General features: G+C 41.5%; 2 protein-coding genes across 2 annotated transcripts; both read right to left on the reverse strand.

Annotated features, from left to right (window-relative positions):
* Positions 1-414: 414 nt before the first annotated feature.
* Positions 415-3,885, reverse strand: LOC118473533 (uncharacterized). Its single transcript, XM_035963276.1, has 3 exons — positions 3,881-3,885; positions 2,486-3,096; positions 415-731 (listed from the first exon to the last, which is right to left on the reverse strand). The coding sequence occupies exons 1-3, from the start codon at positions 3,883-3,885 to the stop codon at positions 646-648; spliced, it is 702 nt and encodes a 233-aa protein (XP_035819169.1). The 3' UTR covers positions 415-645.
* Positions 3,886-7,718: 3,833 nt separating this feature from the next.
* LOC103642977 (uncharacterized) lies at positions 7,719-13,875 on the reverse strand. The gene is made up of 3 exons (XM_020545544.2): positions 13,850-13,875; positions 9,585-10,195; positions 7,719-7,830 (listed from the first exon to the last, which is right to left on the reverse strand). Exons 1-3 carry the CDS (start codon positions 13,873-13,875, stop codon positions 7,745-7,747), a joined length of 723 nt encoding a protein of 240 aa, XP_020401133.2. The 3' UTR covers positions 7,719-7,744.
* Positions 13,876-19,294: the final 5,419 nt, after the last annotated feature.

A 19,294-nucleotide genomic window follows, 5' to 3' on the forward strand; every position in this document is an offset into this window, starting at 1 on the left:
TTCCCGTTTTGCCCGGGGATCATGACTCCCCATTGATCACTTCCTAGGTGGTCCGGCAGGGTATCACTACGTAGCTTTTACAAAGATTCCCTAGAGGTCATAGCCGCCCGTTAGGTTTCTCCAGTTTGATAAACACAGTACCTCTCCCCGCAGGAGGGTGACTAACAAAAGCAAAACGAAAGAACTTCGGCACCCAGTCTCGGCAGAGCAAGCACTGTGCCTGGACCCCATTGACGGCACGACGGCGAAGCAACTACACCTCTAGTTCCTCTAATTATTTAGCTAAGGGCGCCCCATTTCACCTTCATGGTTGCACTGTTATCCCGGGTGGTCTCTCAACGAACAGGTCCTTACGGAGAGGCACTCGAGAAACCGCTCGAGTCCCCTTAAATGCCATAAGTATATCATCATATCCAGAATAAAACCATAGTATCATCATTGTATCTCATCATGTTCATTGATTAAAGTAAAGCGCTAGCATGTGGCTAACCATAGTAACCCAAAAGGTAAATCAAGGACAAGGTAAATAGAAAGCTAGTAAATCCTTAGGTTTCAATTAAGTAATGCGGGACAGTGAATTATAAGGTAAATGGGACATAATGGGACTGAGGACACTTGCCTTCACCAAACAGATGCTCAGGGTCTTCAACTTTGTAGAACTCGAAGAGCTTGATCACTTGGTCGCTGAAGCTTGACACTCGATTCCTCGAAGCTCGGAAATGGATCGCAATCTATTCGCAACGCACAGCGAATACAAACAGACACAAACAAACAAACAAACACATATACATATACATGAGAACATTACACCATTCAGATAAAAACATAATAAAACATGCAAAATGAAATAGAGGACGTTACTACGGTCACGCGAGGAAAATGAAACATCGAACTCGAAGCTACGGTCGAGAAGATATCGCGTTTACGCTAAACAAATATTAACTATAACGTTTTAATTCGACCTGATTATATTAATCGATATTTATTTAAAATGAAATTAGAGCTATCTAACCATTTTAATTAGCTGACCACACTAATAATTCTTAGTTAAATAAGTAATTTAAATAACATCAGCGACTCTAAGTGGGACGAATTAGCGGAGCGAGACGAAACTCGTAACGCATGAAACAGCACGACCGCACGCGACCTAGCGCGCACCACGCGCAGCAAGCGCAGACAACGTGACGACGGCGAACTCATCACGACAGCATGCAAACGACGCGTGATACTGTACGAAGCAGCACGCGGCCGGCACACGATACAATGCGCACGACAACGCGCGAGTCAACGTGACTACGCGCGTGAACAACGCGATGTCGCGCAAACGACGCTGCGCGAGAACAACAAATGGATAATTATTTAAAAGTGTTTAAGCCAGTATTAATCAAGTTAATTAACATTTATATTCATAACAGTACGAGTTAAAACTATAGACTGTTCTAGTTGCACTGTTATCTTAAGTAGCAAACGACTAAACAATAATTGACTAATTAGCGCGAGCGACAATAGCGGAGATAATTAAATAACACGCTGACAGCGCACGAGACCAACGCGATCGACAAGAGACGACATCCGTTGCGACATGTTTATACTAACAAGTATTAATTCGAAAACATTCGAGCAGGTGTAATTATATTAACAAGTATCTATAAAGTGAATCAAAATATACGTCAGTTTTGATTAGATTGCTATTTTTAGTAACTGTCGGATAAATAAATAATCGATTAATTAGCTAAGACGCGTATCGCGATGAAATAATGCTACCAACACGATGGCGACGAGGTTATGAAGTTAACGCGACTAAAGCGAGTTGAAACAGATTTATAACGCAAAAGGTATTAAGTAAATAATGATTCACAGATTACAAGAGACATGACACACGAGAACTGTTAAACATATTTTTAAACTAGACGAGTACTGAATCAAAATATTTGAGTTGATATTAATCATATTAACACATTTTTATAAAAGCGTGGCTTAAAACTATAAATTAGTTTTAATTAAAATACTATTTTAGTAACCAACGGACAAACAAATGATTAATTAATTAAAACATGCTAAACGACGTGTATACAACGTTATTATAAAGCTAATACCACGTGAATAGGTTGAAATAGAATTATAATGTGGAAGCTCATGCTTAATTAATAATTTCAGATCTCATACGACATGGCACACGCGATTGATCGGGGCTATAATACACGAAAAGCCACTATAGAAGCCGTTCTGTCCTCTCCACTCACGTACTTAAGATTCCTTTGTTATTTTTTAATGCACACAAGTATCACGGACGGATCGACTGCTTGCGTCTTCCTCGGCAACAACCGCACGGGCCGTTCACCACACGGTGGCGCACTGCATACGCACGGTTGGGAAGGGAGCAGGACGCTAGTCAGGTGGGACTCGTCGGCCAGGAGGCAGCTCCGGCGGCTCGCATACACAGAATGCATCAAGGGGCTAGAGAACGGTTGGGCGCAGAGCTTACCAGAGCTTTGGTGTTGGCGTGCTGCAGTTGGTGTTTCGGTGCAGAGCGGATGTGACGACGCTACGGTGAGGTGGTGGTGATGCTGTGAGCTCCGTGGCGGCGTGGACGCGCGACGCGACGTCGATGGACGCGCGACGGCGGTTCTTCCTCGTCGATGCCTGGGAACAGCCGAGCACGATAGCGACTTGCTGACCGAACAGGGCCACAAGCCGCGCCGCCGCGGGCTGGCTGGCTGGCCACGCCGCCGCGCAGGCAGGCTGCCGAGCCAGACGAGCGCCCGGGCAGAGGCCGGGACGCAGGCGGTTCTAGCTGAGCTGGGCGCGAGTGGGTGAGAAAACTGCTTCGTGGGCTCTCTTCGGGGAAGATGAACATGGGCTAGGCGAGATCGTGGCGGCGGTTTCCATACGCATCGCTTCGTGCCCGATTCAAGCGGGAGAGATAGTTTCCAAGGAAGGGATGACAAGTAAGGTTCGCGACTCAGCGAGATGGAGGCTCGGGCAGGTGAGCAGGCTGCGGGCTGGCTGTTGTTCGCGAGCGTGAGTGCGGCCACACGGACAGAGGAGCCGGGCGTGGCCGGCTGCGTGAACTTTTGGGAAAAAGCAATAGCAGATCTAAATGGAGCGCGTCATGACGGTTCCAATGAGTATAAATGTGATGGGGTTTGACCGGATTACAATAAATATCCCATTTTTAGAATTAATAAAATTTTAGAAAAGCTGAAATTCATATTTAATACTAGAGGAGATAATATGAACGTTCCCAAAAATTCTCGAAAGCATCCATAAGATAATTCGATATGTTTTGAAATCATTTGCACTCATAAACACTATACAAAGGCATGAATGCAACAATCGAAGCTTCTTTAGGATTTTATTTTACTACACTAAAAACTTATATATATTATAAAATAACTCTCCATTATTTATAAAAAAGAAAAGAAAAACAAGAAAAAGAGAGGGTAACACCTGAATTTGGTGGATGTTAGAAAATAAATTTTATACCCTCAAATTCAGGGTGTTACAAATCTAACCCCCTTAACAGAATCTCGCCCTCGAGATTCAAGAAGAGGCTAGCAAGGAAAACAGGGTTGGTTCATTGGTTGTTCACGGTTTTATTAAGTTGACTTTGAATCTGCAAGCTTAACTTGTGGACTGGTTGCTTTGACCTTTAGATGCTTGAGACCGATCGATGCAATTCTTGAGGATCCCTTGGACCTGTGGGTTAGGACCCACACATGCTTCCGCTGCTTCACTTTGATCTTGTTTGTTTATGTTGATCACATTGTCTTCATTGGGGTTAGCGGCTAACCCCCTTAACAGGAGCGTTGATATGCACTTGGTGAAGATGCTGCCGACTCTGATCTTAATTGGTTAAAAGGTGCTGGAGGCTGCCAACTGCATAGGTGCGAGAGGAAAGAATATAGGTAGAAAAGGTAAGCATAGATGGGTTAAAGAGAGAAAAGGGAGAGCACCCAACTACCTATTTCTATTGCACTCAGCTAGTAAACTGATGTCATCGCGGACCAAGGGCCACAACACATCAACACTCATCACAAGGAAGCAAATCAGTCATCACACAAGGACAAACATCACAAGCATACAACAACAAACATCTCGTTGCTATACGTTAATGTTAATTAGGTAGTGGTCTTTCTTGAAAAGAGAATAACTACTCTCTAAGATTGTTGAAGGACGAGGAGAAGAACAAGACGTGTAGGATAGGGGCACGAGCACAATAAAGGATGGAGTTTAAGTAAGGATTATAATCAACAAGGGAGAGAATGCAACCAAGGGCAGGGTAAGTAACCATCATTCTCAAATTGAGATGGGAAAGATGATAGTTCAAAAGGTAGGCATAAGAAAAGCATCATGGAAAGATCTATATATTAGGAAGGTAAGGGTGATATCTAGCAAAAGCTAAGACTTGCAACGCGATAGAGGAAAAAGGAATGAACAAGAGTGGGATGGGTAAGGCATCACTCCTGAAATGAAATGGGAGAGGCGGCTTTAAAATGCAGGTACAAGATAAGCATCAAGGTAAAGATCGAGGGATGACAAGGGTTAAGGTGATAACGGACAAACACACAACAAAGGATGTATTTAGACAAGACTTGCAAGGCGTCAAGGAAGGGTAAGCAACCACTGGTGAAGTAGGTGATGCATTATTCCTCAAACTAGGATGGAGAAGAGGAGGCTTTAAAAGGTAAGTTCAAAGTAAGCATGAAGGTAAGGGTATAGATATTACAAGTTTTTTTAAAAGGTATTAACAAACAAGGATGTATGAGAGGAGGTAGATAGGCATAAGGCAAACGATATAAGTACCCTAAAGGATGGAGTTAAGACAAGACCTTCAAGTGGAAAATAAAAGGGTACGTCCAAGGGCCAGATAGGTAAATTGCCACTCTCAATTGAGGTGGAAGAGCGGGGGTTTTTTTTAAAGAGCAGGAATAGAGATAAATGTCAAGGTAAGATCGATAGATGACAAGGGGATGGTGATAGCAAATAAAAACACATCAAAGGATGGAATTAGGACAAAACCTTTAAGGTGACAAGAAGTGAAAAGAAATCGAGGGAGAGATAGGTAACTCGCAACTCACAAAATTGGTCGAAAGAAAAAGGGGGTTTTTAAGGATAAGTTCAAGGTGAGCATTTAAGTATAAGACATAAATATCGCAAGGGTCAAAGGCGATAACAGTAAAGGGTATAAGAGAAAAGATGAAGGCATAGAAGAGCCAGTGGTATGAGTACAACAAAGAATGGAGTTAAGATAAGACTCACACCAAGCAAAGACGAGGTTCCGACCAAGGGCAGGATAAGTAAGACACTTCCTTCGAATCAAGATGGGAGAGGGAATTTTAAATAACAGACGTAAGATAGTCATCAAGATAAGATGGAGAGACGACGAAGGTACAGGTAGTAACAGACAACAAAGGGTGGAGCTAAAAACTCGCAAGCGACAAGGAATAGGGTACAACTAAAGGAAAATAGGTGACCTTCAAATTTTAAAATTGAGACAAAAGAGAGAAGGTTTTGGAGCACAAGTGTAATATAGGCATCAAGGTAAGATATAGAGGTGTCAAAGGCGAAGGTGATAATAACGAAAGGCATAACAAAGGATAGAGTTAAGGCAAGACTCGCGAAATGGCAGAGTGGAGAAAACAATCAAGGTAGGATAGGTTATGTTTCAATAGAATGGTTGAAGTAAGAGTTCATTACCGAGGGAAGTTATAAGGAAGCAACGAGATCACCAATCATGTGCGAGATAAAATGACCATTCATGGATCATTAAGAAACAAGGGTGATCAAGGGCATGTTAACTGAAATGGCTTGAACAGTCATTAGGGTATAAAGGTAGGCATAAAAAAATATGATAGTATGAGAGATTTCAAGGAGATGAGCATACCAATACCAAGAGACAAGAAATTGTCGAAAGATAGCGCCTAAACAATAGAAGATGAAAGGGTCTCAAAAGACAGGAAGGTCACGGATATATAAACTGAAATGTTTAAATAGGCATCAGAGTTTTTATTAGAGGTAGGTATTGAAACAAGAGTGTTAAAGAATCCAGGGATACGAGCATGTCAATACCAAGGGAATAGAGATTGCCAAATGGTAGCAATTTAGTAATGGAAGAGAAAAGAATCCCAAAAGACAAGAAGTTTAGGGTCAATGGGCATCTACAAAGATGTCGCAAGCACAAGAGTGAGATCAGATCTAATAGAATGAATAGGTGAAGCATAGACAATATTAGAATAAAATACATTTGGCAAGGTGATATATAGAAGCATAACATAGAATTAATCGAAGTGATATTTTGAAGCAGAATCAAGGATGGGGTGAAGTAATAATCAATGAGTCCTTAAAACGGCCAATTCTACTCTAGGCTAGTGGTCCTACAGTCAGCACGGCTTTGATACCACTTATGTCACACCCGGTTTTGGAAGGTAAACCGAATGCGAACCATGTACGTGTCAGGATCAGAAATTCACGTACATGGCGATTACATAAATGACTCATCATAGCACAATGCTTCGAATAACAATAAAGAGTAAGTAATAATATGAAAGACTAGAGTCATTTACATAATATAATTCAAAGTACACAGCGTAGAAACGTAGCCAACGTAAATAAACCCACCACAGGCAGCTGACTGGGGGAGGTCGCTAGCCTAATCCTCGAACTCGTCGAAGCCCTGGAACTCCTGGAGATCCGCCTCGACGCCTTCTTCTTTACCTGAGCATAGATTGCACCAAAGGCAACCTGGTGTTTTGTGAAAGCAAGGGTGAGTACACATCAACGTACTCAGCAAATGTCCTGTTTGGCTGAGGTGGACTAGCTTTATGTGGAGTTAAGCTCAAGCAGTTGCTTTTAGTTGGTCAGATAATTATTATTAGTGGAAGCCAAGTTTTAGTAATAGCCAGCCCGTGAACAGCTTCCTCCTCGAGGAACATCATGATCATCATCGAACCAAAAACATTAATAGAACCATTGAGTCTCAAACCAGTTGTATCTCTAATCAAAGAGGATCCCAAGGCTGCTCTTAACCGTGAGCACGGCTGATATATCAGTTTCATTACCCTCTGCAGAGGTCGCACACTTTACCCATGAGCCGTGATTCCCGTTTTGCCCGGGGATCATGACTCCCCATTGATCACTTCCTAGGTGGTCCGGCAGGGTATCACTACGTAGCTTTTACAAAGATTCCCTAGAGGTCATAGCCGCCCGTTAGGTTTCTCCAGTTTGATAAACACAGTACCTCTCCCCGCAGGAGGGTGACTAACAAAAGCAAAACGAAAGAACTTCGGCACCCAGTCTCGGCAGAGCAAGCACTGTGCCTGGACCCCATTGACGGCACGACGGCGAAGCAACTACACCTCTAGTTCCTCTAATTATTTAGCTAAGGGCGCCCCATTTCACCTTCATGGTTGCACTGTTATCCCGGGTGGTCTCTCAACGAACAGGTCCTTACGGAGAGGCACTCGAGAAACCGCTCGAGTCCCCTTAAATGCCATAAGTATATCATCATATCCAGAATAAAACCATAGTATCATCATTGTATCTCATCATGTTCATTGATTAAAGTAAAGCGCTAGCATGTGGCTAACCATAGTAACCCAAAAGGTAAATCAAGGACAAGGTAAATAGAAAGCTAGTAAATCCTTAGGTTTCAATTAAGTAATGCGGGACAGTGAATTATAAGGTAAATGGGACATAATGGGACTGAGGACACTTGCCTTCACCAAACAGATGCTCAGGGTCTTCAACTTTGTAGAACTCGAAGAGCTTGATCACTTGGTCGCTGAAGCTTGACACTCGATTCCTCGAAGCTCGGAAATGGATCGCAATCTATTCGCAACGCACAGCGAATACAAACAGACACAAACAAACAAACAAACACATATACATATACATGAGAACATTACACCATTCAGATAAAAACATAATAAAACATGCAAAATGAAATAGAGGACGTTACTACGGTCACGCGAGGAAAATGAAACATCGAACTCGAAGCTACGGTCGAGAAGATATCGCGTTTACGCTAAACAAATATTAACTATAACGTTTTAATTCGACCTGATTATATTAATCGATATTTATTTAAAATGAAATTAGAGCTATCTAACCATTTTAATTAGCTGACCACACTAATAATTCTTAGTTAAATAAGTAATTTAAATAACATCAGCGACTCTAAGTGGGACGAATTAGCGGAGCGAGACGAAACTCGTAACGCATGAAACAGCACGACCGCACGCGACCTAGCGCGCACCACGCGCAGCAAGCGCAGACAACGTGACGACGGCGAACTCATCACGACAGCATGCAAACGACGCGTGATACTGTACGAAGCAGCACGCGGCCGGCACACGATACAATGCGCACGACAACGCGCGAGTCAACGTGACTACGCGCGTGAACAACGCGATGTCGCGCAAACGACGCTGCGCGAGAACAACAAATGGATAATTATTTAAAAGTGTTTAAGCCAGTATTAATCAAGTTAATTAACATTTATATTCATAACAGTACGAGTTAAAACTATAGACTGTTCTAGTTGCACTGTTATCTTAAGTAGCAAACGACTAAACAATAATTGACTAATTAGCGCGAGCGACAATAGCGGAGATAATTAAATAACACGCTGACAGCGCACGAGACCAACGCGATCGACAAGAGACGACATCCGTTGCGACATGTTTATACTAACAAGTATTAATTCGAAAACATTCGAGCAGGTGTAATTATATTAACAAGTATCTATAAAGTGAATCAAAATATACGTCAGTTTTGATTAGATTGCTATTTTTAGTAACTGTCGGATAAATAAATAATCGATTAATTAGCTAAGACGCGTATCGCGATGAAATAATGCTACCAACACGATGGCGACGAGGTTATGAAGTTAACGCGACTAAAGCGAGTTGAAACAGATTTATAACGCAAAAGGTATTAAGTAAATAATGATTCACAGATTACAAGAGACATGACACACGAGAACTGTTAAACATATTTTTAAACTAGACGAGTACTGAATCAAAATATTTGAGTTGATATTAATCATATTAACACATTTTTATAAAAGCGTGGCTTAAAACTATAAATTAGTTTTAATTAAAATACTATTTTAGTAACCAACGGACAAACAAATGATTAATTAATTAAAACATGCTAAACGACGTGTATACAACGTTATTATAAAGCTAATACCACGTGAATAGGTTGAAATAGAATTATAATGTGGAAGCTCATGCTTAATTAATAATTTCAGATCTCATACGACATGGCACACGCGATTGATCGGGGCTATAATACACGAAAAGCCACTATAGAAGCCGTTCTGTCCTCTCCACTCACGTACTTAAGATTCCTTTGTTATTTTTTAATGCACACAAGTATCACGGACGGATCGACTGCTTGCGTCTTCCTCGGCAACAACCGCACGGGCCGTTCACCACACGGTGGCGCACTGCATACGCACGGTTGGGAAGGGAGCAGGACGCTAGTCAGGTGGGACTCGTCGGCCAGGAGGCAGCTCCGGCGGCTCGCATACACAGAATGCATCAAGGGGCTAGAGAACGGTTGGGCGCAGAGCTTACCAGAGCTTTGGTGTTGGCGTGCTGCAGTTGGTGTTTCGGTGCAGAGCGGATGTGACGACGCTACGGTGAGGTGGTGGTGATGCTGTGAGCTCCGTGGCGGCGTGGACGCGCGACGCGACGTCGATGGACGCGCGACGGCGGTTCTTCCTCGTCGATGCCTGGGAACAGCCGAGCACGATAGCGACTTGCTGACCGAACAGGGCCACAAGCCGCGCCGCCGCGGGCTGGCTGGCTGGCCACGCCGCCGCGCAGGCAGGCTGCCGAGCCAGACGAGCGCCCGGGCAGAGGCCGGGACGCAGGCGGTTCTAGCTGAGCTGGGCGCGAGTGGGTGAGAAAACTGCTTCGTGGGCTCTCTTCGGGGAAGATGAACATGGGCTAGGCGAGATCGTGGCGGCGGTTTCCATACGCATCGCTTCGTGCCCGATTCAAGCGGGAGAGATAGTTTCCAAGGAAGGGATGACAAGTAAGGTTCGCGACTCAGCGAGATGGAGGCTCGGGCAGGTGAGCAGGCTGCGGGCTGGCTGTTGTTCGCGAGCGTGAGTGCGGCCACACGGACAGAGGAGCCGGGCGTGGCCGGCTGCGTGAACTTTTGGGAAAAAGCAATAGCAGATCTAAATGGAGCGCGTCATGACGGTTCCAATGAGTATAAATGTGATGGGGTTTGACCGGATTACAATAAATATCCCATTTTTAGAATTAATAAAATTTTAGAAAAGCTGAAATTCATATTTAATACTAGAGGAGATAATATGAACGTTCCCAAAAATTCTCGAAAGCATCCATAAGATAATTCGATATGTTTTGAAATCATTTGCACTCATAAACACTATACAAAGGCATGAATGCAACAATCGAAGCTTCTTTAGGATTTTATTTTACTACACTAAAAACTTATATATATTATAAAATAACTCTCCATTATTTATAAAAAAGAAAAGAAAAACAAGAAAAAGAGAGGGTAACACCTGAATTTGGTGGATGTTAGAAAATAAATTTTATACCCTCAAATTCAGGGTGTTACAATTCCAGTTCCTAAATTTTTGTAATAATATTGTCTACCCATTAGTGCCTCTGTTCTGACATGACAAACACATTAAAATTATTCTTTCACTTAATCTTGTATTAAGCACATAAAACATTAGAAAATCCATAACTTAAAATCTATAACCCCAAATTTAATGATTCCAGTTCCTGTGATCTTATTTTAATGTCTAGATTATTACTGTGTATTTTATTTACATGCTTGGTGTAATGTTAATTTTGCCTATACAATGTTTGTTTGTATTGCTACGACTAGAACGAGGACACGTGTCATCTGAAAAGCAAGTTGGTACCTGGAATCTCAAGTCTCAGGCAAGTTGTGCCCTTGATCACTTCTTTTTACCTACTCATGTTCTGATTAATCATAATGATCTGCATAGGTTAATTTTGATGGGACCCAATAGGTCACCCTAGATTGTTTATCCTGAATACCTTGTTTACCCCTGAATCACTTGGGTAGTTCTGCTACTGCTTTATATGGTTTTGGGTTAATATTTCATTATATCTATGTTCCAATTATGTTGTTATTTTATTTATGTTCATGACAAGATCATTAAATGTTAATTGGAACATAGAGCTTAACTTGAGAAACACGTGCCACCACAAGGGTTTATGGACGCCCTTGGCTGATTAATTAGGAAAGCTAGTGGAGGACTACCTTACCCGAAAGGGGCAAGGGCAGTAGGGGAGTGGTCAGTGTAGGGAGGCCCTCGGGAGGATTTTGCTGCGATGGCGGTCCTGCAAGGGATTCCTGCATTGGAGCTTCCTATAAACTGTAGCGGGTTTTCTGAAGCTAGTGGAACTTTGTAAAGGCCTCGTAGTGTTACCCTGCCTCGCCTCCTCGGTAGAGGTGTATGGGAAGTCGCGATCCCTTGGCAGATGGGTAACATGAATTGTGGGTAAAGGGTACCACCTCTGTAGAGTGTAAAACTGGTATACTAGCCGAGCTCACGGTCATGAGCAGCTCAGGACTCTCTGATGATTAAATTATGGAACTTAAACTCAATTTGACATATGCATTGCATCGCAGATGAGGTTGTTACTTTTGTTCTACTACTTAATTGGGTTGGTATTTACTTATACTTAGTAATTGCTAATAAAATTTTGACCAACTTTAAAAGCAATGCTCAGCTCTAACCATCCTCTTTGGTAAGCCTTACACTTCACGTGAGCTCCCATCTTTGGCGAGTTCATGCACATTATTCCCTACAACTTGTTGAGCGATGAACGTATGTGAGCTCAATCTTGCTGTCTCACACACCCCCACAGGTCAAGAACAGGTACCACAGGATGAGGCGCGTGGAGGATGCTGCGATGAGATCGTGAGAGGTCTAGGTCGTCGTCTCCCAGTCAACTTTGGGTTGCTGGACCGTTGTCTCCTTATAATGTAATTATTTATTTATTTTGTACGAGAACTTCTGTTATGCAGTAAAGATGTGACATTCGATCATGTGCCATGATTCATCATATGTGTGAGACTTGGTCCCAGCACACCTGGTGTTTATGTTTACGCCCGGGCTTTGGACCCCTGAAACCCGGGTGTTACAGAAGTGGTATCAGAGGAATGTTGACTGTAGGACGAAACCTAGATAGAACTGGACACCCATTCTCTACTTACCTTTGCTACTCTGATTCTTTTCTAAACTTTTCTTAATCTTTTCTCATCTATTTCCGCTTTACTCTGATTATTCTTACCTTTTCCCTTCTAAAGACAAATGTGGATTTCACACTTTGAAATCATGTGCCTAAAGTGACCTTTAGGAATAGGAGACCTAATCTTAGGAACAAAAAAAACTATTTTTATAGATATCTATGAACTTGAATGTTTGTTCTTATGATACTTGTCTGATTTGGATCTTTGATTGAGTGTGATGAGTTGTGGAGTAATGTCCACAATTACATCTGCATATACATATAGACATAAATATATAAAAAAACATAAGATGACTATTTGAACTAAGAATATTCCGTAATAAAATATATCTAGTTTAATAAATCCATCTTATCTTAATAGATTCATCTTATCTTGAAAAGATTTTATGTCATCCTAGTAGATCTAACTGACCTCAAAAGATTCTACCTTATCCTTATGGATTCACCTTGCCCTAATTATCATATTTATCCCTCTTTAGAAAAACAACCATGAGCTAATCCAGAATTTATTTAGAACTTATCGAGTCTAAAATAACCATATCAATTTATTCTAGATCTGATCCAATCTAAAGTGAGTTACTTAATGCTAGTACAAGGATTAAGCCATACTCTTAAGTCACTTAAGCCTAAGTTAGTGTCATAGATCAACTCAGCCATACACTCCCAATAAGTTACACAATCCATTTATGTGAACCTATTGATTAAAAAAATGTCCTACTCATAGACCCAGCTATCTTAACTATATCTCCCTAGCTCAGATGAAGACACCGAGATTGGAGACCGAAGATGATCAACCTCATTAAGAAAGGATAAACACCAACTCAAGTCCTCAAGGATCAAGCGGGATCACCAGATGAGTCAAAAGCCACAATCTAGGATGGAGTCTTTTCTTACCCTACACTTTTTTAACCAAACCTATCTATGCTCTAAAGACATCTTTTATCCTACGTAATAAAATGACTATACATATAGATACACATGCTCTCCTAATCACTCACTAATAAAAAAAGAGAGGCTTTTCATTTTGAAATAATTAGAAACTGAAAGCTAAATTGCAAACCACTCTTCCTACATCCTTTCTCTTACAAATCTCGAGGACGAGATTATTTTTAAGGGGGGTAGGATTTGTAACACCCACTTTAAAAGAAAAGTCTAGAAAGAGAAATTATATTACCTTATATCTATATGTGTTATCTATGTTTCTCATTTCGTGTGAGCACCACAATTAAACAAATAAATAGTTAAGAAAAGACACTCAAATAATACATGCATCATGCTGGTATTTTATTTTGTGTGCATTTTGTGACAACATAGAATAATGTGAAAAGAAATATATTAATGCCCAAATGGGAATTTAAGGTCTAAAGGAAATTCTAGGGTTTGAGAAAGGAGAAGGAAAATATTATATAAAGAAAATAAATATGTAAATAAACCTATTCATTTTATATTAGTATTTGAAAATTATGCATTTAGACCCAAGGTGAAACTCACAACAATATTTGAATTCAAATTTGAAATTTACAAATAAAGAGGGAGAAATAAAGCAGGAAATATAAAAGAAAAGAACAAACCCTGATCGTGGGCCGCACACACCCATTTCGGCCCACTAGGGAATCACCTCTGCGCGGCCCATCCACTGCGCACTTGCGCCTACACCTGGGGCCCATTGCCCAGCCTCCCACTCACGGTGTGGCTTCGCCTCGTTGACGCGCGCTCAATGACATGTGGGACCGCCTCGTCGGGTCCTTCTTCAATGGATCGTGCGATTCTCGCGGTCGCAGCTAGCCGCGGAATCCATGCGGAACCTTCGCCACCCGAAGCTACCGCTCGGCCGTTGGGGCCTGCTCCGTCGCGCGCAAGTCACGGACCCCCTCCTTGCTTTAAGGTGCCCGCCATCGCAAAACCTTCCCCAACTCCCCAATCGCGATCCAATCGTCACCTTCAATCCCGCGCATGGCGGAACTACTCCCTGGATTCGAGCCGATCCGAACCCGTGTGTGTCGGGATTGGGTTAAGATCTAGCGCCTCCCATGGCTATTTAACTCGGACCCCTCTGGTCCTGTCATCGCCCAAGCAAAACATGGGGCGCCATGGTCCGTCGTGGAGGGAAATTGGGTGCCGCCGCGCGGACGATTCACCGGCGCCGCGGTCTCAAGCTTGGCATGAGGGCGGAGGAGAGAGAGAGATAGAAACGCCACCATGCGGATCTTCTTCGAGCGCTGATTGCTCGGGTTCGGGTGGGGGATCTGTGTTGTTCATCGGTGCTCACCAGGGGGAGCTCGCGGCATGGCTGCCATTGCCGCTGGGCATAGGAATTGGTCCGGCCTATGCCTCAATCGCAGGTAAGTGCACGTTCCTGCTATTCTCCTCCCTCCACTTCGTGTAGGGTCTGTCCAGAGTAGGAACCGGGCGCCAAAACCAGACGGTGGCGGCTCGTCGATGTGAAGGCCACCGAACTAGGATGCGCCACTGTGTTCCTGGCGTCCGGAGAAAGAAGACGGAGCGGGAGCCCTTGATCCGTGAATGAACGGTCCTGTTTTGACCAGGCTGATACCTCGTTCGTCCCTTTAGTCTGGCCATTGGATTACGTGTAGACGGCTTAGATTGGTCGCGCGAATCGTTTAGGCAAGGGTTAATCCGGGCCGTAGGATCGAATCGGATGAATCCTGGGTGATCTCGACTTCTTTAAATCCCTACCCTTGATCTTTGATCCAAGGGTTCCTGTTGCATACCGGTTCGCGCGGGTGTATAATCTAATCTGAGTCATTCACTCTAGATCGAACGGCTCAGATGGTCCCGTAACCCTTCGACCGAGCAAGGTTTCAAATAAGTCCCTGAACTTCACAGAATCAAACCCGCGGTCCATTGTGACTATTCACTGAGTCTTGGGAATCTTGCGATTTAGCCCCTGCTCTTTCTGGTATTTGTGGCCCAGTCCAGAGAGTAGGAAAACTAGGGAAATTAAATTAGAAATAGATTTTTAGTATTAAAGTAATTGCAGAAACTTGTTTAATTTGTAGAAAATTCATATGAACTCCAAATTGGTCCATTCCAGTTCCTAAATTTTTGTAATAATATTGTCTACCCATTAGTGCCTCTGTTCTGACATGACAAACACATTAAAATTATTCTTTCACTTAATCTTGTATTAAGCACATAAAACATTAGAAAATCCATAACTTAAAATCTATAACCCCAAATTTAATGATTCCAGTTCATGTGATCTTATTTTAATGTCTAGATTATTACTGTGTATTTTATTTACATGCTTGGTGTAATGTTAATTTTGCCTATACAATGTTTGTTTGTATTGCTACGACTAGAACGAGGACACGTGTCATCTGAAAAGCAAGTTGGTACCTGGAATCTCAAGTCTCAGGCAAGTTGTGCCCTTGATCACTTCTTTTTACCTACTCATGTTCTGATTAATCATAATGATCTGCATAGGTTAATTTTGATGGGACCCAATAGGTCACCCTAGATTGTTTATCCTGAATACCTTGTTTACCCCTGAATCACTTGGGTAGTTCTGCTACTGCTTTATATGGTTTTGGGTTAATATTTCATTATATCTATGTTCCAATTATGTTGTTATTTTATTTATGTTCATGACAAGATCATTAAATGTTAATTGGAACATAGAGCTTAACTTGAGAAACACGTGCCACCACAAGGGTTTATGGACGCCCTTGGCTGATTAATTAGGAAAGCTAGTGGAGGACTACCTTACCCGAAAGGGGCAAGGGCAGTAGGGGAGTGGTCAGTGTAGGGAGGCCCTCGGGAGGATTTTGCTGCGATGGCGGTCCTGCAAGGGATTCCTGCATTGGAGCTTCCTATAAACTGTAGCGGGTTTTCTGAAGCTAGTGGAACTTTGTAAAGGCCTCGTAGTGTTACCCTGCCTCGCCTCCTCGGTAGAGGTGTATGGGAAGTCGCGATCCCTTGGCAGATGGGTAACATGACTTGTGGGTAAAGGGTACCACCTCTGCAGAGTGTAAAACTGGTATACTAGCCGAGCTCACGGTCATGAGCAGCTCAGGACTCTCTGATGATTAAATTATGGAACTTAAACTCAATTTGTCATATGCATTGCATCGCAGATGAGGTTGTTACTTTTGTTCTACTACTTAATTGGGTTGGTATTTACTTATACTTAGTAATTGCTAATAAAATTTTGACCAACTTTAAAAGCAATGCTCAGCTCTAACCATCCTCTTTGGTAAGCCTTACACTTCACGTGAGCTCCCATCTTTGGCGAGTTCATGCACATTATTCCCCACAACTTGTTGAGCGATGAACGTATGTGAGCTCACTCTTGCTGTCTCACACACCCCCACAGGTCAAGAACAGGTACCACAGGATGAGGCGCGTGGAGGATGCTGCGATGAGATCGTGAGAGGTCTAGGTCGTCGTCTCCCAGTCAACTTTGGGTTACTGGACCATTGTCTCCTTATAATGTAATTATTTATTTATTTTGTACGAGAACTTCTGTTATGCAGTAAAGATGTGACATTCGATCCTGTGCCATGATTCATCATATGTGTGAGACTTGGTCTCAGCACACCTGGTGATTATGTTTACGCCCGGACTTTGGACCCCTGAAACCCGGGTGTTACACAGCCAGTCCAATATCTAGCCACGGGCTGTTTGTTTCATTGTGTAGAAGAACTCATGTGCGTACAAATCCAAGCAAGCACTCAACATTAAGGGTCTCTTCGTTTTAATCAGTAACATTGATGTGTTTTTCATGGTTGTATTTGAACCGAAGTTATTTATAGCCATGATTTACCATGAACCTTTACCCACAAATGGCATGTTATGTCAAAAGAGCCCATTCTTTGGGCATAAGAAGATAAGTTTTCACTTATGTCAAACTGGCCATAAGTGACTTCATGTTAGTAAGTAATTAAGCATTAAGTAATGTTTCAGTACTTCTTATGACTGAGTTGAGAAATAAGTTTCTCTGTTGTATGCTTCTGCCATTAAGTTAAGATGGTGATCATGTAAGCATTGACTCTGATAATGTCACTTTTGCTTGAGACTTGATAACTTTTTCATTAAGATAATGGATCATGGCTATATATTGACCAACATTGTTTATAGCCATGTGTCTATGATTGACTATTACAGGCGTCAAGTCATATTGTCTTAAGCATTTATGTTTATGTTTAAGTGATTTTAAAAGTTGAAGTGTTATTGTTGGAATTGAATAAGTGCCTTAATTGAATGTCAGCCTTCTATAAGCATAAGATATAGCACATTTGTATATTTCGATCAACGTTTATGTCAAGGTGTTGTTCATAAAAGGTTTTTTGTATATTTGTTAAGTTCTTCATTTTCTACCCAACAGTGATGGAAGAAGCATTAAGTTTTTACATGGTGCTAATACCATGAAACTCAAATAATTGTGATTCATGAGATATTGAAGTTGCAATACCCCTATTCCCTACTGCTATGTGATAGTAAGTTCTTTGCTTGTACCATGTAAGCAAAGTAAGATTATGCGTAGAATATACATTATGCCGAGCAAAGTAAGATTATGCGTAGAATATGTCGGTAAGAATGTGGGGGAGAAATCCTTAGATCTAGGGGAGCAATTCCCTAAGTTCAATATATATTAAGTTAAATGACTGGCATTGATGAAAAAGTCTTGATTGACATTAAAAGTAACATGCGCGTGATAAAATTTTAGCAAATGCTAAGTTTATGTGCATACTAATAGTATGTGACCTCAAGAAAAATAAAGTTTTCTGAGGTAAAGTCAAGGAAGTGGAATATCAATCATGAGATTTTATCGAAATATGCAACTATTGTTTTAGTTCACATTTCGAGGGGTGGAGTAATTCCCATTAAGTTGTTTTAGTTCACATTTCGAGGGGGGCAGATAAATCCCATTAAGAATTCTATTTCTTCTATAAGATTGGAATTAAGTAATCTTGGATATGATTTCCATAAGATCAAGAAATTTTGGATGGTTGATTGTAAGATGATGCCATCCATTTTGAAAAAGTTTTTCCAGAAGAACCAATACATTGGGTTGTCATGGGTCCATATAGAATATGATGACTCTAAACGGAAATATTTGAGAACTTAAAGTAAAGAGAATATGCGATGTTTTAGTTTCATCCTATTTGGATTAGAAATTTTATTGATAGAGTCAATACAGTGAGTTATTGTGGGTTCACATTAATCCAGTGACTCAATATTTAAATGGTACAAAGTATGAGATTACAAAGTATGGGTAGCACTTGTTGTCCATAGACACCATCATTAAGTTATCTTCTAAGACCTGAGGGTGAGTTTTGTGTTTTCACATATAGAACTCTTGTATGGTGCCATTTAGTAAATGCTTGCGATATGCATTTTACTCAATAAGTGGTTCATATGGTGAGTATGTTAACCGACGGCACCTATTGTAAGTTCTAGGCATTGGTACAAGGTTCATAAATTTTCTTCAAGGAACATTGATGATGTTTGTTAAGATTCATCAAGAATGGTCCAAATAAGGGGAGTATTCCTAAATAAGGGCAAATAAGTTTATGGCTGACATAATTGATGTATTAAGTTTACCTTGTGCCCTTAAAGCATTAATGCCGAGAATTTTGGCAAACTTGTTTCAGGATTGGACCCCTGGAAACCATGGTAGTTCTAAGAAAAAGCAACCTTGTGAGAAAGCCCTTTTTTGAACAAATTGAGATCTCAAATTATGACTCTGGAGATCTATCTATCTTTTCAAATTTAATTGTGCACATAAAAAGATATTAATACATACTGCACACCTGGATCATGTATAGGCCATGTTCTTGTATGATTAAGTGATTGTGACTTTTGAGATGGAATTGTGCACTACAGTCACTAGGTTCAATAGTGTTTAACAATCTATTGTAATTTTTTGGCTTGGTGTTTTCTAAGATATCTAAACATTCTCCTTGACAAATTTAAATTATATGTCCTGAAGTAGAATGATTCACTGTAGATGTTGAAATTCAGTGGAGGGTATTAATCCATCCAACTAAGCC

Source organism: Zea mays, chromosome 10 (genome assembly GCF_902167145.1).
Source record: "Zea mays cultivar B73 chromosome 10, Zm-B73-REFERENCE-NAM-5.0, whole genome shotgun sequence".
Classification (NCBI taxonomy): Eukaryota; Viridiplantae; Streptophyta; class Magnoliopsida; order Poales; family Poaceae; genus Zea; species Zea mays.

Bases quoted from the DNA above. Each gene is read 5' to 3' on its own strand.
- LOC118473533 (XM_035963276.1), bottom strand. The intron at 732-2,485 runs GTAAGCTCTGCG...CGTTGCGAATAG, and splicing joins ACGCCAACACCAAAGCTCTG to ATTGCGATCCATTTCCGAGC.
- LOC103642977 (XM_020545544.2), bottom strand. From the start codon at position 13,875: ATGGGTGTGTGCGGCCCACGATCAGG. The intron at 10,196-13,849 runs GTTTGTTCTTTT...CGCTCCATTTAG, and splicing joins GTGTGCGGCCCACGATCAGG to ATCTGCTATTGCTTTTTCCC. The intron at 7,831-9,584 runs GTAAGCTCTGCG...CGTTGCGAATAG, and splicing joins ACGCCAACACCAAAGCTCTG to ATTGCGATCCATTTCCGAGC.